We start from the raw sequence: 20,820 nt of genomic DNA on the forward strand, positions 1-20,820 counted from the left end.
AAATATGAGCAATACAAGTGCTCAGCAAGAGTACATAGAATGTAGTTACAAGTCAATGAACATTTCTGTATCATAAGGAGATAAGCAAATCACAGAATGTATAAGTATTAAATCTATTTAACATAAAATAAGACAAATTAAGCAGGGTTGTAGTTTGGAAATGCATACAAGACTTACAGTAATGGAGGTCATTGCAGGGTTTACTACCAGGGAAAAGTTGGTAAGGCAATGATCAGGGCTTTTTATTTTTTCATTTTATTTTTTTTGGCTCAATAACATTTGTTTCTCAACTTGGTGATAAAATCACAGGTACTTCCCCCCCCCCATTGTTAGAATGTGCTCTAAAGTCAGTGTATTAAAATAACTTTAACATGGACTTTAACTAGACAGTCTTTTAGGTTCTGTCTTATCTTTGAAAATCTATGGCTCGGCTCCTCTATTCTGTGAGTCTTTTATTGAGAGTTCGGTCTGGGCAACAGGCATTGAGATTCATAGTGGTGAACTAGACAGGAAATCCTGAAGGGAAATAGGGACACACTGACAGAAAATCACAAAACAAGTGACTAAGAAGAGGATCATAATGGTGATTCCAGAAGGCATCTGGGGGGTTTTACTTGAGAGATCCCGGGTTCCAGCCCTACTTTTGCCTTTGTCTTGGGTGATAATTCCCTGTTTCTTATATTGGTTTTGTAAACTGTATCATAAAATTCAAGTTCGAGGAAGACTACTAATTATAGAATAGTTAGGAAAACTGAAGCCAGGGGCTGACACTGCTTGCTCACGGTGTCATCACTGCTTTGAAACCCGGGTCTGGGTTCAAAGCGCAGCTATTCCCTTTCCAAGGCTTTACACTCACAGCTTGACATCACAGAAGAGCCGCCCCGCCCCACCCACCGAAGCCCCGCCCACCACAATCAGGGTCCCGCCCACTGCCTCTCGCTGGTTTGTTCCGCCTCCGCGTGACTCTTCCGGCCCCGCCCCTCCAGGCTGTCATGACAACGAGTCCGCGCCCCGCGCTCAGCTGCTGTTCGGGCGGGACCCAGGCTGGACCGCGGGCCCCGGCCTGGGGGCCACAGCTGCCACCTCCGCCGCCACCTCATCTCCTCCCCGTCCCCTGTCCCGCCCCGCGTCTTCCCGCCGTAGTCGGGCCGGAGGCCGGGGTCCCTCCCCGCCGCCCACCCTGCGCGGATGCCGAAGGTGAAGGCGCTGCAATGCGCCCTGGCGCTGGAGATCCGCTCTGTGAGTACCGACCCTGTCCCGCCTCAGCCTCAAAGTCCTCCGCCCACCCCCGAGCCCTGTGGTACCCCTGGAGATCTCCAGTGCTTTCCCAATCCAGCCTCGCGGGAGCCTCACCCCAACTTCCAGTTGGAGTGCTTTCGGATCTCTTCCACACTACTTCGGAGTTCCGCTCCCGCGGCAGCAGTACCCTTTGAATTCCGCTTTACTCCAATTGTGAGGAACTCCTGAACCCTGCTCCAGTCTGGGGTGTGTGGCATTTCCGCCAAATCACTTCAGGCTTTCAGATCCTTTCTCTAGCTTCCAGTTAGAGTAGGAACGCCTTTCCATTCATGGTGGAGTCCCTGACTCCAAAAACAACTTACTTGTGATGTCATTGCACAAAGTTTTCTTAGTTTCTCTTCTCACAACAAGCCCAACTCCCCCGAAGCCACTTTAGCTCTTCCTTCCAGTATCCAAACACTCCAGACTTTGCATCCTTCCAGTCCTCCCAAGAAAGACCTGGCCAGCTTTTCGGACAGCTACAACTTCGAGCTTGTAACTCCACTTAGTTATTCTCAACATTCTTGGAAGGGGACTCTGACCAGCCTCCTTCAGTAAATCTAGCTGAGGCAGGAGCCCCACCTGCCCTCCAGTGAAGAACTGAGGTCTTTCCAGGTATTGCGAAGCCCCAACTCCTTTTGATAACAAAGGCAGAGTCTCCTTCTGAGATTTTTGAAGTCCTTCATTGTCATTCCCAGGAGACTTCTCTTCTCCCCTTAGAGGAGAGGCGTTTTGGGAGATCCTCTTAGATTTCTTGTTCCACTGTATTTCACGCCTTTATCCTTGAAGTGCCCTCATTAACACAGCCTCTTTGTTTGTATCACTGCATAAGCAGGGGTAACAGTACGCATTCCCTGTCATTTTCTGGGCCTGCCCCAAGGAGCCCTGTGGCATTTTTTTCCTGTTGGTTTCCAAACTGAGCTTTTCTCTGCCCTTAGCCCTCTCTGGCCTTCCAGTCCTCTCCTTGAAGCTGCAGTAGCACTGAACTTCAACCAGTGTAAAAGTCACAAAATTCTTTCAGATCTTTTGTTCAATCTTAAGGAGAAGCTTGGGCAGGAGCAGAGTGCTGCAGGGGTGGAGGGCTAGCAAGTTTCAGGGACTCAAACTTCTGTTCGAGACGCAGGGATTTTTATTCAGAAACTGTACTGTCCCTAGCCTTCTGTGTTTGCATTGCAAGTTGACTTTCTGGGAATGTTTTTTGCAAAGTAAGATTAGTTTACCAAAATAATGCATAATGATTTCTAAATATGCTAAACTCAGAGCAGTGAGTAAAACAACAGACTCCAGTCTACAACTTTGCTATTGGCTGCTGCTTCCTCTCTTTGTAACCAATGGTTTAGCAGCTTGACAGACTGCAAGTTGCCTAGCAGGCTGGCTGCCCTGGTTGCCAATCCTTTGCTAAGAGGAAGTACTCTGTTGTGACTGTAGCCCGAGGGAGTCAGACTATGCTTTCAAAAAGCTGCTTTCTTAGTATACGGCTCACTGAAGAAAATGGGTAGCTGTATCGCTGAAGTGTCCTGGTGCAAACATTCTTACTTTTAAAAATAGTTGAGTTATAATATTTTATAGTTCCTCAAATCTTCCAAGACATTCCATTTCATCTCTTTAACTATTCGTTGTGCAATATTTTCTAACCAGCAAGAGCCTTTTAAATGCTTCTCATGTTCAGAAGAAGCAAAAAGGACCATTGATAACCACACAAGTTAAACAAGATTAATTTGGTCTTAATAGGAGAGAGAAGTCATAGGATCACAAATATTTTAAATTTCTTTTCAGTTGTAATTTTATGTTTAAATGTTTTATGTACTTATATAAAGGTCAAAACTGTAATATGAGAAGCTTTATGTTAAACCAGCTTTTCACCTTTATTCATAACTATAGGTAACCATTGCCATTGCTGGGATATAAACAAATACGTACACACTTATTCATGGCTCTAGGTAACCATTGTCATTATATAAACAGATACACTCTTTTTTTTTCTTTTTTTTATTATCTTCTTCATTTACATTGCCAATGGTAAAACCTTTCCCAATTTCCCCCTCCCAAAAGCCCCCCTCCCAAAGGTTCCCTCCCCCTCCCCCCACCCCCTGCTGCCTCCATGTATATGCCCCTCTACCCTACACCTCTCCCCTCCCCCCTCCCCCCCTCTGTCCGTTTCCCTTTGTTGGGGCCTCTATTGAGCCTTTACCTGACCAAAGACCACTCCTCCCACTGATGCCCAACAAGGCATTCCTCTGCCACATTTTTGCCTGGAACTATGTGTACCCCTTGATTGATAGTTCAGTCCCTGGGAGTCTTGGGGTGTCTGGGTATCCAAAGTCATTGTTCTTCCCATGGGGCTATAAACCCCTTCAGCTCCTCCAGACCACCCTCCAGATCTTCCTTTGGGGACCCCAAGCCCAGTCCAATAGTTGGTTGCTACTTACAGATACACTCTTAAACATAACATATATATTTGTTTTCTTACACATTAGGCAGTATATTATGAAAAAAAAGCTGCACTTTAGTTAATATATCCTGGAGGTCACTCTGCATCAGTGAAGAGTACTATCTTGCTTTCTCCCTGGCTGTTTAAATTTGTAATTGCAATTACACAGAGTAATTGAAAGAATACTTTTATGAATAACTCTTGCTTATGACCTATGTACATTAATTTGATTTGTCTGTGTATATGTACATGTGTATTTGCAAAATACATTGTATTAACAATTTGAAAGTAAATTTCTGACACCATGATACTCCTAAATATTTCAATATTCATATTCTATGAGGGTAGTGTACATAACCACAATTCCATGATTAATGATGCAATTAATATTATATACATATTTTGTTTTCTGAGTTATCACAAAGATAATTTTTATAGTTAACTTTTCAAGCCAAGATCCAAAATTTATATAATAAAATTGACTGATTGTTAGTCTTATAGTTCATTTTATTATAGAAAAATTTTCATTTCTATTTCTTTTCTACCAGTAGATTTTGGTAAGTTCACACATCATATTATCATTACCCAGATCAATAGTTAGAAATATATATCAGTCACTTTATCCCATGTCCCTCATTGGAAAGAAACTAATGTTCTGATTTTTCAACTCGAGACTAGTTTGTTAGCACTGGAACTTCATATTGGAGAAATACTGTAATATTTTATGTCAGGTATGTTTTGCTGATCATGACTTTTCAATTCAATAGTGTTGCATGTTTTAGTGGGTTGTTTCTCTAAATTGTGGAGCAATATTCTCTTGTATATGTATTGACAACATTCTCATTTTAAAGTGGCAAATAAAACATATATATTTACAGTGTATGAAGTGGTTGTATTTCCTTATCTTTTTGCTATGACATGACAGAAGCAATTAAGAGAGTAGAGGAGTATATTAGGTGCTTTTGTAATGCTGTGATAAAATGCCATGCTCAAAAACAATGTAAGGGTCAGAGAGTTTATGTTAGGTTATGGCTTGACAGGGATGGAATCTATTGTGGTGGCAAAGGCTCATGACAACAGTCAAGGATTGCATGGTGGTAGGAGCAGGAAAATGGCCGATCATTTTTTCATCTATGAACTTGAAGTAGAGAGAGAAGAGAACATGGGCTGAGCCCATAAGCCCTTGATGTCCGTCCCAGTGATGTACTGCTTCTGGCAAGGCTTCTTCTCGTCAAGGTTCCACCACCATCCGCTCCTAGCCATCGCCACAATTGGAGACCAAATATTTAAACACATGAGGTTATTAAGGAATGTTTTTCCTTCAAACCACTCCAAAAGGTTTATTTTGGCTCACAGTATCAGGGATGTATAAGTCCACCATGGTGAGTAAGGCATGGAAGTAGAGGTGGCTTTGCCCATGATATAGGAACTTTCCTTGAGGGCAATTCACATCTTGGCAACTCAAGAAGCAGACAGAGGATCAGACCTGCACCTAATGGCCTACATCTGCCAGCCAAAGCTTGTGCCCTAGAGGTTCCATAGTCTCCAAAACCAACATTGCCAAATGGGAACCAAGTGCTCAGACACATGAGCAAGAGAGGAAAATTTCTTATTTAAGCCATAACAATGTTTTGATACACACACATATACACACACACATTATGAAGTGATTAGATCAAGCATTTTAACACATCTATCACTTTACATAACTTTGTATTGAGAATGTTTAAGATTTTTTTTGATAGGACGTTTCAAGTTTACAACACATATTTATTAACTATAATTACCATGCCATGCATTATATTCCCAGAACTTATTTATCCTGCCTGAAGCTTGCTTCCTTTTAACCAATATCTCTATATTTCTTTTAACCAATATCTCTATTTTTCTTCATCACCCCCAGATTCTTGGCAGTTAGCCAACATCTCTATATTCCCCTCCATCACTCCCAGGTCCCTGACAGCCTGCATTGTGCTTTGTGTTTCTGTGAGTTGACTTTTTAAAAGATTTTATTTGCAAGTGCAGTCACACAGTGCTGGTCTTTCTATGCCTGGTTTATTACAGTTAGTATAATTCCCTCCAGATTCATGCATATTTTGCAAATGCTAGATTTTCCTTCATTTTAATCATGTCTCAAATGTTTAGTTCAATTTACAAACAATGATCATCCAGTGATGGACACTTAGGTAGGTTGCCTAACTTAATGACTGGGAACAATGCTACAATAAATATAGATGTGCAGATTTGTCTTCCATATACATATTTTATTCCTTTGGGGTATATATCTGGGAGTGGGGATGCATGGTAGTTATATTTTTAGTCATTTGAGGATTATTCATGCTGTTGTTATAATGGCAAAGTTTTTACATCCCCACCATCAGCATTGAAGGACTCCTATTTATCCATATTCTGGTCCATAAAAAATATCTTTTTCTATTCTGACTCATGTTAGGTAGTATTTCATTATTTGCAATTTCCTTTGCCCCATTTTAGAATTAGGTATTGTTTTTTGCTGTTGAGTTCTTTTATTCTTTATACATGTTGATACTAACCCTTTATTATATATGATTTAAACATAATTTTCCATTCCATTAGTTGTCTCTTACTCTGTTTAATTACTTTCCTTGATATGCATGAATATTCTGAGTTGATCCTGTCTGTCCTCTTATTGGTTAGTTATTGTATCCTGTTTGTGATCTTCATGGGTAATGCTATGAAGAATCATTCTTATCAAACTCCCTTGCCAGTCTCTTCTGCTCATGTCCTGTTTGCTGCAGTCTGTTATTAGGGGTGGGAGGTGACATGACACCTGGGAGGTGACATGTAATACTGTGGTTAAGACTAGAGAAAAACACAGAAGGCAGGAAAGGTTGTACTGTATCACATAGTGTTTTGTGTTGTCCAACAAAGCCACATGACTTGGGAGAAAATATATTGCTAGGAGAAAAGTGTGACTTTCTCAAGGACTATTTCAGGAATGACATGGTATGTCAAGGCACACGCTTTAAAAGACCACCTATACAATTATATTCTCTAAAGTTTTTACATTTTTGTTATTGGAGACTTATCTTTGATTGGAAAGGGGTATTTTTGCAGTTTCAACTTTGTGCTTTTTAATATTCAATGTTCACATTTTTTTTAGTAAAAAGAAAATAATGCAGAGCTTAAATATTCAGATGATTAAGGAAAGGAGAGAACGTTTTTACTGGTAGCTTTGGTAAATTTTATGTACTTCTGACTTTTCATCTCTATATTTACTTCACCTCATTCTCTAACTCAAGTTAATGACAGCACACAGCACACAGTGCTCGGTCTCTCCAGGCTCCACCATGTAGACTCTCCATGCTTGTGATCCTTGTGATCCGTACCCAACCAGACACTGTCGTGTTACTATTAGAAACTATTACGGAAGTAGGAGACAATATGATTCCCCTCACTTAATAACAGAAAAAATGTAAGTGGTAGATACTATTATCTCCCCCATTTAACAATTTATGCATTTTAGGTTTGCCTCGTTTAAATAAATCAAATATCACATATGTGGTTCAGGCCTCCTTGCTTCCTTTGGGCCTTCCTTAGTTTTCTCCCTTCTGCTTGTGAGTCAAGGTAACAAATACCACAGATTCAGAATACACGTATAAACATTCCTTCCAGATTAGCTTTGGCCAAGCATTTACATGTAGAAATGCTTTGGTTATGTGATTTATTTCTTTTTCTCTTTTGCTAGGATACTTGGTTTATTTGTTACAGGTATAAGTCAGTTGTAAAATGCTTGCTTTAAAAAGAAAGTTTTGGAATGTTTAGTTTTGTTTACTTTTTTGTTGTTGTTGTTGTTGTTTTTTGTTTTTTTGTTTTTTTCAAGAGAGGGTTTCTCTGTATAGTCCTGGCTGTCCTGGAACTCACTCGGTAGACCAGGCTGGCCTCGAACTCAGAAATCCGCCTGCCTCTGCCTCCCAAGTGCTGGGATTAAAAGCGTGCGCCACCACAGCCCAGCTAGTTTTGTTTACTTAATTGGTATTAATTATTATACCTTTTATTTGTTCTTGTTCCTGTTGTGTTTCACGAGGATCATGGCATGCCAGGCGGGTGCTCTGCACTGAGCTGTTACCTCAGTGCTTTTGGTTCTTTTAGAAAGGAGGGCCTGGAAGTCCTCACCAGCAAGTAGATCTAGAACAGGAACTTTAAGTCTTAAATCATTCATCTTAGTTTCCCAGGACTGCTGGGAAGATGTATACTTTAAAATAGTTTATTTTCTCACAGTTCTGGAGGCCAGCAACCTAAAGTAAATGTGATGCCAATCTGGTGGCTCTAGCAATGTTCTGGACTATAGTTGTGTAACTGGAGTCTCTGAACTGGCAGTTTACTTTTCTATGACTGGCCTGTTCACATCTTCTGCCCCAGGGAGTGGATATAAAGGTTTATTATTTTTCCTTGTTAAACATATTTTGAATACAAAACATCTGTTGGTGACAGGTGACTTTTCAATGATCTCTTAGGAAAAGTTTGTTTCTCATTTCTCTTCATTCATACTAGGTTTTCTGTCTTGTAAATTGTTTTCTTGCTGGTAAAGAGTGTTGTAGACATAAAAGTCTAAGGTGACGAGTAAGAGTTTCACATATTTATCACAGTGCTGATTTTAAAAATCAGTTTACAAAACTATACCATCGATTCAGAAAGTGTGCAAACTCAAGCACGTAGTCAGCAGCAGTGCTGCTGGTGGTCACTCCCCCAGCTGCTGGGTGGCTGTGCCTCCCTCCATGCCTTCTCCTCCTCTGATGTCACATCATAGGTGGGACATTTGCACTACCTGTACATTATGAGCTCTTCATGTCTAACTTATGTGTAAAGGGCCACTGGCTTCCTTATGAGAACTGCTGCTTTTTATTTATCCTTCCTGTGGCTAAGGAACATTTTTACTGTTTCTAAAGAGCGTTCCCACAAGCAATGCTGCTGTGACATTCCTTCCACAAGCAATGCTTCTGTGACATTCCTGTATTCCTCTTTGTGACACTTACAGGATTCTAATGTTGGGTTCAGCAGCATTTCTGGTATCCCATATTGATTCTAGTAGCTATTCCTGTTTTTATATAGATAATCATTTTATTTGCAAATAATGACAGTCTTGTTTATGCATGACAGATCCTTTGTCTAATTTTCCCCTTGTCTTTATATTGCTGCCTAGAACCTTCTTTGTAATATTAAATAGAGTGGTAGGGATATCTATCTAGACTTTATGAGTTTAAGGTATGATTCTGAAGTTTTACCCATGATAGAAGTATGGTTTCTCTGTGAGAGCAGTAAGTGCTCTAACCACTGATCCCCACCTCTCCAGCTCAGGACATATTTTTTGATATTGAACTCTTTCTCCTTTGATAAATCATTTTTAGTTTAGTATATACTACTTTCACTCTTTGCTGGCTTAGACTGGGCCATTTTAAATTTAGTATCTTTTGTAATTTTAGTTGAGAATTTTAGGTTTCTGAATTGCACACATTTATTTTTATCCTTAAAATACTTTGTGTGAAACAGTTTAGACATACAGAACTTTAAATAATGAAGAGCATCTACCTGATCCTAGTTTAAGAAATAAACATTACAGATAAGAGTGCAGTTTTCAGTATTTATCTCCCCCAAAAAATGCCTGCCTCCCTTCTTTGGGCTAACCACCTAAGTCTTTTCACACTCCTCTGCAGTTCTCAGTATTTTTTTCAATTTTAATATCTGCCTAAGGCATATATTACACTCTTCCCAAGTGAGACCTGCCTACCTTTGTAAAGATATTGGTAGTACCATTTTTAAATTATTTGGCTTCAAACAATTTATAATTTTTGTTTTGTTTTATAATAGTTTATGACCTATTTACAAGTTTAATTTCCAAATGCGTATAATTTATATGTCTCTGTGTGTTATTCACACCTTCCTACTCCTCTTCTTACATACATGCAACCACACATGCATGCTTACATGTACACATACATACTAGTATTAATTTTTGAGACAGACTTTTACTGTGTAGCTCTTGCAACCTAACTCGCTAGGTCGACTAGGCTAGCCATGAGCTCACAGATTAGCTCTTGTGGGCCTGAACTCTAGACCAGACTGGCTATGAGCTCCCAGAGATTTTAGGCTTCTGTCTTCCATGAAATGGGATTAGAATGAGAAGGCACTTGCACGTTTGATTTACTTCTCTAAAACACCTAAGAATGAAATAGTTTCAGACAAGAAGGGAAGCGGCATTGTAAAGAAGCAATGCACTTCAACAAATGAGATGTTTGGAGGACATCACAGAAACTGGCCAGACTTCACCGAGTGTGTGGACCATTACTGCTCAACCCAGTGAATTCTTACCTAGCATACCCCATATTCCACACCCCGATCAAAGAGCAGAACATGATCTTTTGTGGCAAACCCCTAACATGTCGGAAAGTTTCAACTTGTTCCTTTTCTGGTCTGTCTGCAAACTTCTCAAACCCTGTACATTTATTTTTGCTTCCAATTCTAATAGTAAATGTAGCGTAGGTCACCCAGCAATAACCATGCCTAGATATTTCCTTTGCCAAATTAATCTGTTAACTTTGAACCTGACACCCCACACACACAAAAATCTTAAGACATAGACAAAATGTTGACAATTTCTCTAGATGAATAATATAACACAGATAGTTTCGAGTCAAATTCCCAGTCAAGTCTTTGTTCCCCTCCAAAAACCTTGTGAGTTGTGTGTCTTTACACCCTTCGCCATGTTCCCACCTTCTGAACTCCGAGAAGAATCACCTGTTAAGCTCTGCTTACAGCATATAAAGCTTTATCTTGCCTATTTCTCCAAACGTCCAAGTTACTTGAACAGATCTCAGTCTACAAAGTCAGACTTAATTATAAACGTGGCCCTACTTCTCTGTATCCATATGCTTGCCTATATTAGTTAGCTTTGCATCACTGTGACCAAATACCTGATGGAAACTGGAAACAATTTAAAAGGGGAAACCTTTATTTGGGTTCCTAGCTTCAAAAGATATATAGTCCATGGTCAGTTTGGCACCATGCTTCTAGACTTGTCATCAGAATATCAGAATGGTGGAAGTATAACATGGAGGTGCTTCTTCCTAGCTTTGATGAAGTCCAAGGAGAACATCAGCCCTAGGCTGCGTTTCACCTTTCAATGTTTTATGTCTGTGCCTGAAGCACAGAGGAATGGTATTGCCCATTGTAGTGTGGTGTTCTCTCCTTAGCAATTAATCTTTTCCAGAAATTTACCTACACTCTTGCCTCAGCAACCTTTTAGCTGACTCTAAAACCCAAGTTGACAAAGAAGATTATCACAGGTAGTTTGGTTTTTTGATTTTATTATAAGTGTGGGTTCTTAGAAATACAATTGATTTGAATATAATGGCCTTATATCCTTTGACTTCATTCAATTTATATTATTTCAAAGTTTATTTGTAATTGAGCAAATTTATGATTAATGTTGTTTTTAAAATAATATTTCGTTTCTTTGAACTTTATTTTTTCTTCCATTTAAAATGCCTTTTTTGGCTTGTTTTGTTTGTTGTTGCTGTTGTTTTTGTTCTATTGCACTGGCTGGGACCTAGAGTGAACTTTGTAATATTTAAAGTAGATATTGTCAACTTTTTGCTGATAACAGGGACTGTTTGCTCTTAGATTTAGGGTTCCTCTTAGATATTTTTTATCAGTAAGGAAATGACTCCATTTCCTAGTTTCCTGAGAGCTTTCAGAGGAGTGAGGCTTACATTTTGTGCAGGTCTTCCTGATATGTAGAAAATGATCGGAAGGAAAATTCCCAATATTTAGCACTACAACATGACTTTTAGGTACAAATAATAATATAATCTGCTGTATGGATACATTTGCTTGTACATTTATTGGTTGAAGAATACTTGAATTGTTTCTACTGTTTGTATATTACAAATAATACTTCTATACTGGTGTATACATTTTTATGAGGGGTTAAGCTTGCAGTGGGCATGAGAATCCATGAGTCTGATTGCTGGACTTTATGATTTGTTTGTTTGTTTCTTCTGAGGAATATTCAAATGTTTGATATTTCATAGTAGCTTTATAATTTTATGTGTATTGGTAGCCTATTAAAGTTACAATTTATTGTTTTTGTCCATATTTTATTTTAGCTATCCTAATAACCTGAATCACATTGTGGTTTATATGTCTTTTCCTAATCTCAACCAATGTTGTATGTGTTTTTAGATTTGCTGATTTACTTTGGAGAAATAGTCACCTGCATACTCTTCACACATTTAGTGCTCTGTACTATTTGGTTATACTTTTTGTGTCATCTTGGCTTATTTCTTAATACATCTCCTATTGTTATATGATAATTGTCTTTTTTTGTCTCTAGTAAGAGTCTATGTTTCTTTGGGTATTTGTTTATTAGTGTATAAGCATGACTCTGTTTTGGTTATAGCTTGATTAATATATATTTTTCTATCTTTTTATGGCCAATTATAACTTTGATTCTAAGTGTCTCTTATATAAATTTATGAAATTTGTATAAATAAATGGTAGTAGTTTTGCATTTTATAAACTATCATTGAAAAGCTTGCAAATAAAAATATCACACACTCAAATTCACTATTCCTGAAATCTATACAACTAATGAACTTATATACAGTTAGAATTGCCCTCAAAATGAAATCTGTGAAGCTTCATATTAAATTTCATAGTTTTAGTAACAAACATATTTTGTTATTAACCACAAAAACAAAAAAAAATCTGTGGCAGGATTAGAGCTAAAAAGAATTAGCTTTATAACTTCTTTCATAATTTATGTCCATTAGTTGCATTTACAAAATCTCACACAAACCACATGTTTTCTCTAATCAGAATAATTATATATGTATATATGTAATCAACTAAACATGTAGGCCCAGGACACAAAGAAATGAGAGCAATATAGGCTAAATATTAGGGAATGCAGAAGGACTAAATATAGACAGTGACTTGTAAGTCATATAGTTTTCTTAATATATAAAGGAGGAATGTATCAAAGGAGTGTGAGAACTTATAGATTAACATAATTCAGAAATGTGTTTGCTCCATTTTACCATAGGGAAAGGGAGAATAGATAAGTTTAGGGAAACAGTTTGAAAAATTTATGGGTACTCAATAGACTTGGAGAGTATACAAAGGTCCTTGTGAGGATTAAGTTTGGCTCATAGAACAGATGGATTGTAAAGGAGTCTTTCCAGTACTGGCATTAGTTACTTTTATGTTGCTGCAACCAAAATGCATGACAGGAACAACTTAATCAAAAAAAGATTTATTTTGATTCATAGTTTCACTTCATCATGACAGGCAAGAAACACATGACAGTGTTCATGGCAGTGGGAACAAGTTTCTTCACAGTGTAGCATACCAGAAACTGGCAGCTAGATGGGAGCTTGGAGGGTGAATCTTCCCTTCAATGGCTTGCTCCCCAGCCTATGTCTGAGATTCTATAACCTCTTCCAAAACATCACAAGAGCTTAACAGGAAATGAGGTCCTGAAAACAGGAAGTTGTAGAGGATAGTCTAGATCTAAAGCATGACATTCCACTGAAAGGCCATATAGTCTCATAATGAAAAATATGCTCAGTCAAAATTTGTGTCACCATAATCTTAACATTGTTCAGGCTCAAGGTATTCTAGTGTGATTTTCTGTTATTGTGATTTAAAAAAAAAGATCGAAAGCAACTAGGGGAGGAAACAGTTATTTCATCTTACACTTCCAGATCAAAGTCCATCTTTGAAGGAAGTGAGGTTGGAACTCAGTCAGAAACCAGAAGGTAGGAACCACTGCTGTTTGCTGTCCACTCTTGGCTTATTCCACTACCTTTCTTATACAGTCCAGGCCCACTTGCCTCAGATAACAACACCTGCAGTGGGATGAGTCCTTCTAAATCAAATAGTAATCAAGAAAATGTCCTACAGATATTCCCATAGGCCAATCTGATTGAGGCAGTTCTCTGACTGGGACTACCTCAGATAACTTAGGGCTGTGTCAAGTAGGCAGTTAGAACTAAGAAATTCCATTCCTTGTCAATTTGCCACACCAGTATGTCACCTCTGTAGTATTGCTTGAATTCAGGGATACTGATTCCCCCAGAATTTCTTTTGTTGTTGAGAATAGTTTTAGCTATCCTGGGTTTTTTGTTATTCCAGATGAATTTGAGAATTGCTTTTTCTAACTCTGTGAGGAACTGCAGTATGTCACCTCAAACCATAACTTTTCCTTTTGTGTTTTCCCTAAAATCTCACATTACAATATAATATGGAATCCAGTACAATTTTAAAGTTCCATTGCCTTAAAAATTTTCCAATGATTTAAGAGTCCATGTTATCTTAACTGTGTGATCCTGTAAAGTTTTTGTTTTGTTTTTTTTTTTAAAGAAAGAAAGAAAGAAAAAAGAGTAAGAAAAAACAATGACACAAGAAAACAAAGTCCGAGGAAGAACCATGTCAGTTTCAGTAAAAACAGGGCAAAATACCATAGTGTAAATGACTGATGTTTAGGTCTTGAGGATTGGGACTCAATCATGATCTTCTGGGCACTAAAGGACTTGGATCACCCTTGGATCACTGTCTGCCATTTACAGCTCGCACAGCTTGTCTCATAGGCTCGAGTCCTCTCCACATGTCTTTGACTTTGTAGATTTCAATCTCAATGATGTTGACATTTTATTAATCACAGCTAATTTTTCATCCTCAGGTGACCAGTATTCATTGTTTCAGTAAAGCATAGAGAGTTTTATTTCTAGATTCTTAATTCAAATATATAATTTGATTCACCTTGATAGAGTCTTTGAAGAACTCTCAAACTTCCCTCTGAAGCTTCGCTGCTGGTATACATTTCTATTGTAGTTTGCCCTTTTGTGGCTATCATAGACAACATGACCAAAATGAATCTGGAGAAGAAAAGGGTTTATTTAATATAAAACTTCCAGGTCAAAGTCCATCTTTGAGGGAAATCGGGCAGGAACTTGCAGGTAGGAATGATGGAGGAATGCTGTTTATTGTCTAGCTATCTCTGTTATGCTCAGTTAGCTTTCTTTTATAGCTCAGTTCCACTTGTTTAGACAACACCCACAGTGGGATAAGCTCTTCACCAATTAGCAATCAAGAAAATCCCCACAAATATAGTCTTATAGGCCAGGCAGATGGAGGCAGTCCTACAATTGGGACTCCCTCAGACACTTGGGGCTGAATCAAATTGACAGCTGAAGCTCACTAGGATGCAAGATAATTATTTTTAAGTAGGAGCCATTTAAAATCAAAAGCAAGTTATACATTGCCCATACATAGAATTACCTGGCAAACATTGCCATTTTTCAAAGAAGGAAATAGAGTATAGTAGGAGACGGTGGCATCAAAGGAAGACCAGAACTAAGCAGGGCTGACATTACAATCCAGGCTCCATGTCCAGCACTGGGGCATATGCTAGCACCATCTATGCTCCTGTGGACTTGGTTACTTCTGTCCTGTAGTCTTAGCATTGACAACATACGTTGCTTCTTTCTTAGGCCATCTCTCTTTAATTCCTGTATCTTCCTTTAGCAGTTATTCCATGTTTCTGGCATCTTTAGTTTCTTAGACTTCACCTCCAATGTTCTTGCTAGCTCAGGAGCTCTGTACAGGGAATCTAACCTGGCTATGCATTGTCTTACAGGGAGGCTGCAGGTCATTCCCTCTTTAACATCTGTCTAACAAACGTGTGTTGCGATCAGGAATCACACACAAAGTTTATCCTTCCAAAAAGTCTTTCAAGTGAGTTTCAGTTTTATATCCTGGAAGTTCAGGGTGAAGTGTCTTACCCTTAGGCACCTTTCCTATTAGTGTGAGTGGCCTGAGGCTTCTATTTAATCTTTAACACTTATAAATATATACCTACATAGTCCACACTACATTACATACTATGGTTTTCAATCAGCATTCTGATCTTCTGAACTCTTCCTAGAAAGGCCTGATAAGCTTTGCTCACAGTGTTCCAGAGCTGCTCCAGCTTGTACCTCTAAATTCTTGCCCAGTCCTTTGCAAACCTGTCCCCAAAGCCTAGAAACTACACGGACAGATTTAGAAGCAGCAATCGATACTGCTGTTATGTTTTAGTGACCAAGATGCCTGACAGAAACTATGTGAGATACAGTTTGGCTCATAGTTTCAGAAGGAAACTATGTGGTAGATTCCATATATAATGGCAGGCCAGGACCAGAGAGAGGTAGACCAGAACCACTGATGACTATAACTTTCAAAGTCTTGCTCCTAGTGGTCTACATCTACCAGCTGGGCCCCATATCCCCAGACTTTTATAACCTCTCAAAAGTACTGCCACCAGCTGGGGACCAAGTACTCAATATGTGAGCATGTGGGGACAACCTAGATTTAAATCAGAACAGGTCTGGACTAAAAGACAGTGGTAAAAACAAAGCCTGACCAATGTGTGTCAGTTTTCATTCTTTCCTGCTATGATTTGGGATTAGTTGATAAAAATCAAGAAAGGACTACAGGTAATACTTCCTGGTGGGTTTCAACTTGTGATAGATTAGAGATGTCTGTTGAAAGTGTCAAGAAAGGAAAATCACGGAATCCAAGTCTAAAGTAAGTTGTAGTGCTTTTAATTTTCTTTAGATTAAAGTGGTCCATAAACATCTTAAAGCTCAAAATGCCTTTGTAGTATTGTTACCTGATCCTAGCAGTAGTCCTTATGTCTCGTTTCTCTCATTCAGCACAGTTCTATAGAAATCCACATTTGTCATTTCTTTCTTACTACTGAAACGTATGTCCTAGAATAGAGACTTTATACATCATTACAATATGTATGACATTTGGTGTCTAGTCTTTCCTTTATGTCCTGTACATATAATCAGAAGAAATAGAATTGAGTTAACAAAGTGGAATGGAGGCCATATATAGTTGGATTTTGACGTCAGCCCAAAATTACTTTCTGGTCCCCAACCTATTGGTTTTTGTTTGTTTGTTTGTTGTTTTGTGTGTGTGTGTGTGTGTGTGTGTGTGTGTGTGTGTGTACTACACGTGGGAGTGTCTGTGGAGGCCATAAGAGGGCTTGGATCTCCTGGAGCTGGAGTTAGAGGTAGATGTGAGCCACCTAAAGTAAGTGCTGGGAACGGAACTAGAAGAGCAGTGTGTGCTCTTCTCCACAGAGCATCTCTCCAGCCTCTCTGAAGCTGGGTGGTGATGGCGCACGCCTGTAATCCCAGCACTTGGGAGGCAGAGGCAGGTGGATTTCTGAGTTCAGGGCCAGCCTGGTCTGCAGAGTGAGTTCCAGAACAACCAGGGCTACACAGAGAAATCCTGTCTCTAAACCCCCCAAACAAACAAACAAACAAACAAACAAAAAAAACCAAACAAACAAAAAAAAAGAGGTTTCATGTTTCACATGGTGTGAGGAAACTAGGGCGTAGCACGGGCTCTGAGGGCTCTGGGTGTGTGCCCTGCCTCCATCCCCAGGATTCACTGTGGAGCTTCTGAATATGTTTGGATTTACTTCCTTTGGTTTTGCTCTGTGGTTCTTAAACTGCTGTAGTCTTGGGCTTGTATTCATTCACGAGCCTCTTTCTGTGAGTCTACATCTGGCTATGGGTTCTTATTAAGCAAGGTATTCACATCTTCCATGTTTCACAGTGAACAGAGTTAACTTTTCCTGAAGACCTTATTGCTGAGTAATTATTGCTGAGAAGGGTCTTGGAGTCTGCCGGTCTTTAATCTAGCTGCTTCCCTTTGTTCACCTCCAGCAAGGGGAAGCTGGGTGATAGTTTTTAATTCATCCAGTCTATACCTTTTTATAGGTGTGCCTAGTGAGCTTTTGGTTAAGGTAATTGTAGGAAAGACAGAATTACTGCTGTCACTTTGCTATTTGTTGTATTTGCCTTAGGACTTCCCTTCTTTACATAATTGCCTCTGTCTTAGTCAATGTTCCATTGCTGTGAAGAGACATCATGACCATGGCAACTCTTATAAAGGGCAGCATTTCAAAAAAAAAAAAGAAAAGCCGGGCGGTGGTGGCGCACGCCTGTAATCCCAGCACTCTGGGAGGCAGAGGCAAGCGGATCTCTGAGTTCGAGGCCAGCCTGGTCTACAGAGTGAGTTCCAGGACAGCCAGGGCTACACAGAGAAACTCTGTCTTGAAAAAAACCAAATCCAAAAAACAAAAACAAAACAAAACAAACAAACAAAAAGGGCAGCATTTTATGGGGCTGGCTTATAGTCTCAGAGGTTTAGTCCATTATCTTCATGGTGGGAAGCATGGTGGCACCCAGGCAGAAATGGTCCTGGCGAGAGGTAACTGAGAATTCTACATCTGGATCCTGCAAGCAGCAGGAAGAGAGAGAAACACGGGGCCAGGCTCGAGCTTTGATACCTCAGAGGCCCCCCCACCCCCACGCCAGCCCCTCAGTGAAATCTTTCCTTTTCCTTCAACAAGGCTGCAGATCCATCCTAATTCTCTCAAATAGTGCAACTCCCTATGAGCCTAGGGGGCCATTTCCATTCAAACCACTACATGCTCCTTCTTTTGTTCTAACTTTTTATTGTTTAATTTTAGTTTCATTTTGTGAGTGATTGATATGAGGTTCACAATTAACATTTTAAAAAACTATTTCATACTGAAAACATTTTTGTACAATATATTCTGATCACTCACCATCCCCAGCTTCTCCCCTAGATCCTCTCCACCTCCCCACCCACCCAACTCCATGCCCTTTCTTTTAGAAACAAACAGGCAAACAAACAATACCCTTAATCCCTACAAGAAACACACACAAAACAAGATGAAACAACTCCTCCTACAAAAACACTAAATCAGAAATTACAATATACAATATAATAATCTTATCTTAAAATTATATCTTTGCATATATAAAACTTACTTGAGAATTTCATACATGAATACATTATATTTTCATCACACTTACCTATGTTTCCTGTTTCCCCTCAATCCTCTCACATCTACCCTACCTCCCCAGCCCCTCTGAACTTTAGAGTTCTCTTTTTCTTAAAATGACCCACAGAGGTTGTTGGGGTTTTGTCTAAGCTCCACCCCACACCTACCTGGCAATAGCCAGGTATGCCCCGCCCCAGAGATCTGGCCCACTATAAGAGGGGCTACTTGCCCCTCCTCTCTCTTTTTGCTCTCCGCTCTCCCATACTCTCTCACCTCTCTGCCCCTGGGGCTCTTCCCCCCCTCCACGTGGTCATGGCTGGCCTCCACTCTCTCTCTCTCTCTCTCTCTCTCTCTCTCTCTCTCTCTCTCTCTCTCTACCACTAACTCCCATCCCCTATTCTGAATAAACTCTATTCTATACCATGTCTGTGTGTGTGTGGTCCCTCAGGGGCAGAGGTGCCCAGGCAAGGGCCTGCCTGGACACCTTCCCCCACACCGCCTAGCCACACTCACCTAACCCCCTATACTCCTCCCCCCTTTTTAAGCCCCTTCATCATCCTGCTGCCGAAAGTCCTTCACTTGGTGCCGAAAGTCCTTCAGAGGTTGATCTGCAGCTGTGTTGAAACTGTTACTTTGTGGGATGATCTTTTCTTCTTTGCCTGTATTTCTGTTGGTACTGGGGATTGAAATTAGGGCCTCACACACTGTAGGCAATTGCTCTGTAACTGATCTACTGTCCCAGTCTTGCCATTGGTTTTGAAATAGGTAAAATTCAAAATGGCAGAAAAGACAAAACAAAACAAAACAAAACAAAACACCTTTTGGCTCTGCTGTTCTCTTTCTTCATGTCTTCCTGAAGGACTTTAACACTTCTGTGCCAGATCTCTGTTAGTGATGGATTATTTCCCTTGTTTTTAATTTGACAATCTCTTACTTCCCTTCTTTTGTGAAGAACAGTTTTTCTGTTTATTGAATGTTTTGAAAGTCTTTTTTAAGGTAAGCTATTCTACTACTTATTTTCTAGCTTCATGTTATCTTTTTCTCCTTTTGCCTTTAAGATTTGTCTTCTTTTTCCTGAAGATTTAGTTATAATGATATATTTTGGATCAAATTCAGGCCACCAGGCTTTTTTCCCCATGAACTTTCTTGCTAGCCACCACTTTCGTGTATGTTACAAATTGGAAAGATACTCCAATGAGGACAATATGACAAATTTAGTTTTGTCATCAGAGTAGGAAATGAAGCTAACAGAATGAAATTTGCTGAGAAAATTGATTTTCATGATCAGATGTGAATTATTAAGGGAAAAGTAAAAATTTGAATATTAGAGAAGGAAATAGAGTCACAATAGCTCACACAAAAGTATTTTCAACTTTTGTGTACCAAGGCACATGAGGTTACAATCCTCTGTTCAGTGTCATCCTCAGTGTTGACATGGTAAACTGAGAGGGTTTCACCCTGAATAAGAATGGTACTGGTAACCTTCTCTCCTTGTGGCCAAAGGGGATAGGAATTCTATAGGAAGACCAACAGAATCAACTAACCTGGACCTTTGGGGCTCTCAGAATCTGAACCACCAACTAAAGAATATACACAGGCTGGACCTAGGCCTCCTCACACATATGTAGCAGACGTGCAGTTTGGTCTTTATATGGGTCCTGAAAAATTAGAGCAGGGCCTACTCCAAGCTGTTGCTTGTCTGTGGATATGTTCTACTAACCGGGCTGCTTTGCCTGGCCTCAGTGGGAGAGAATATGCCTAGCCTTGCTGAGACTTGATATGCTGGGGTGGGGGGATATCAGAAGAACCCCCACTTGTTCATAGAAGGGGGTGAGGAGAAGAGTTGTGGGAGGAGGTGACTGGGAGGTGGGTAGTGAGTGTGATGTAAACTGAATAAGTAGAAAAAGAATGGTATTGGTGACTACACTGAACTGTCAGGCACTGTCTTGAGGGCTGTAAGTGCACTGACTGAATTTTATCAATAGTTTACTTGTGATACTGTTAGTAGTCACCTTAACTTTTTTGGGACTCGGATGTTTTCATATATAAAATAACTGTGGCTATACTAAATAATTTATAAAGCTTTTAATTCTGAAAGTTCATGTTTTTGGTATAAATGATGAGGAAAACAAAAATCTCTGTCGTCAGGGAATTTATAGCCAGATTAAAGAAGTGAGACATCCATTCTACTTTCTTAGATATT

General features: G+C 39.5%; 1 protein-coding gene across 2 annotated transcripts in view; it reads left to right on the forward strand.

Annotated features, from left to right (window-relative positions):
- The first annotated feature begins 988 nt into the window (after positions 1-988).
- Spata6 (spermatogenesis associated 6) overlaps positions 989-20,820 on the forward strand; it is a 97,784-nt gene continuing 77,952 nt past the window's right edge. For both annotated transcript variants that reach the window (XM_052177005.1, XM_052177006.1), the window contains exon 1: positions 989-1,239. In XM_052177005.1, the coding sequence (XP_052032965.1) occupies positions 1,189-1,239 (51 nt within the window). In that variant the 5' untranslated portion in view covers positions 989-1,188. The remainder of the gene's footprint in view (positions 1,240-20,820) is intronic.

Source organism: Apodemus sylvaticus, chromosome 3, assembly GCF_947179515.1.
Source record: "Apodemus sylvaticus chromosome 3, mApoSyl1.1, whole genome shotgun sequence".
Classification (NCBI taxonomy): Eukaryota; Metazoa; Chordata; class Mammalia; order Rodentia; family Muridae; genus Apodemus; species Apodemus sylvaticus.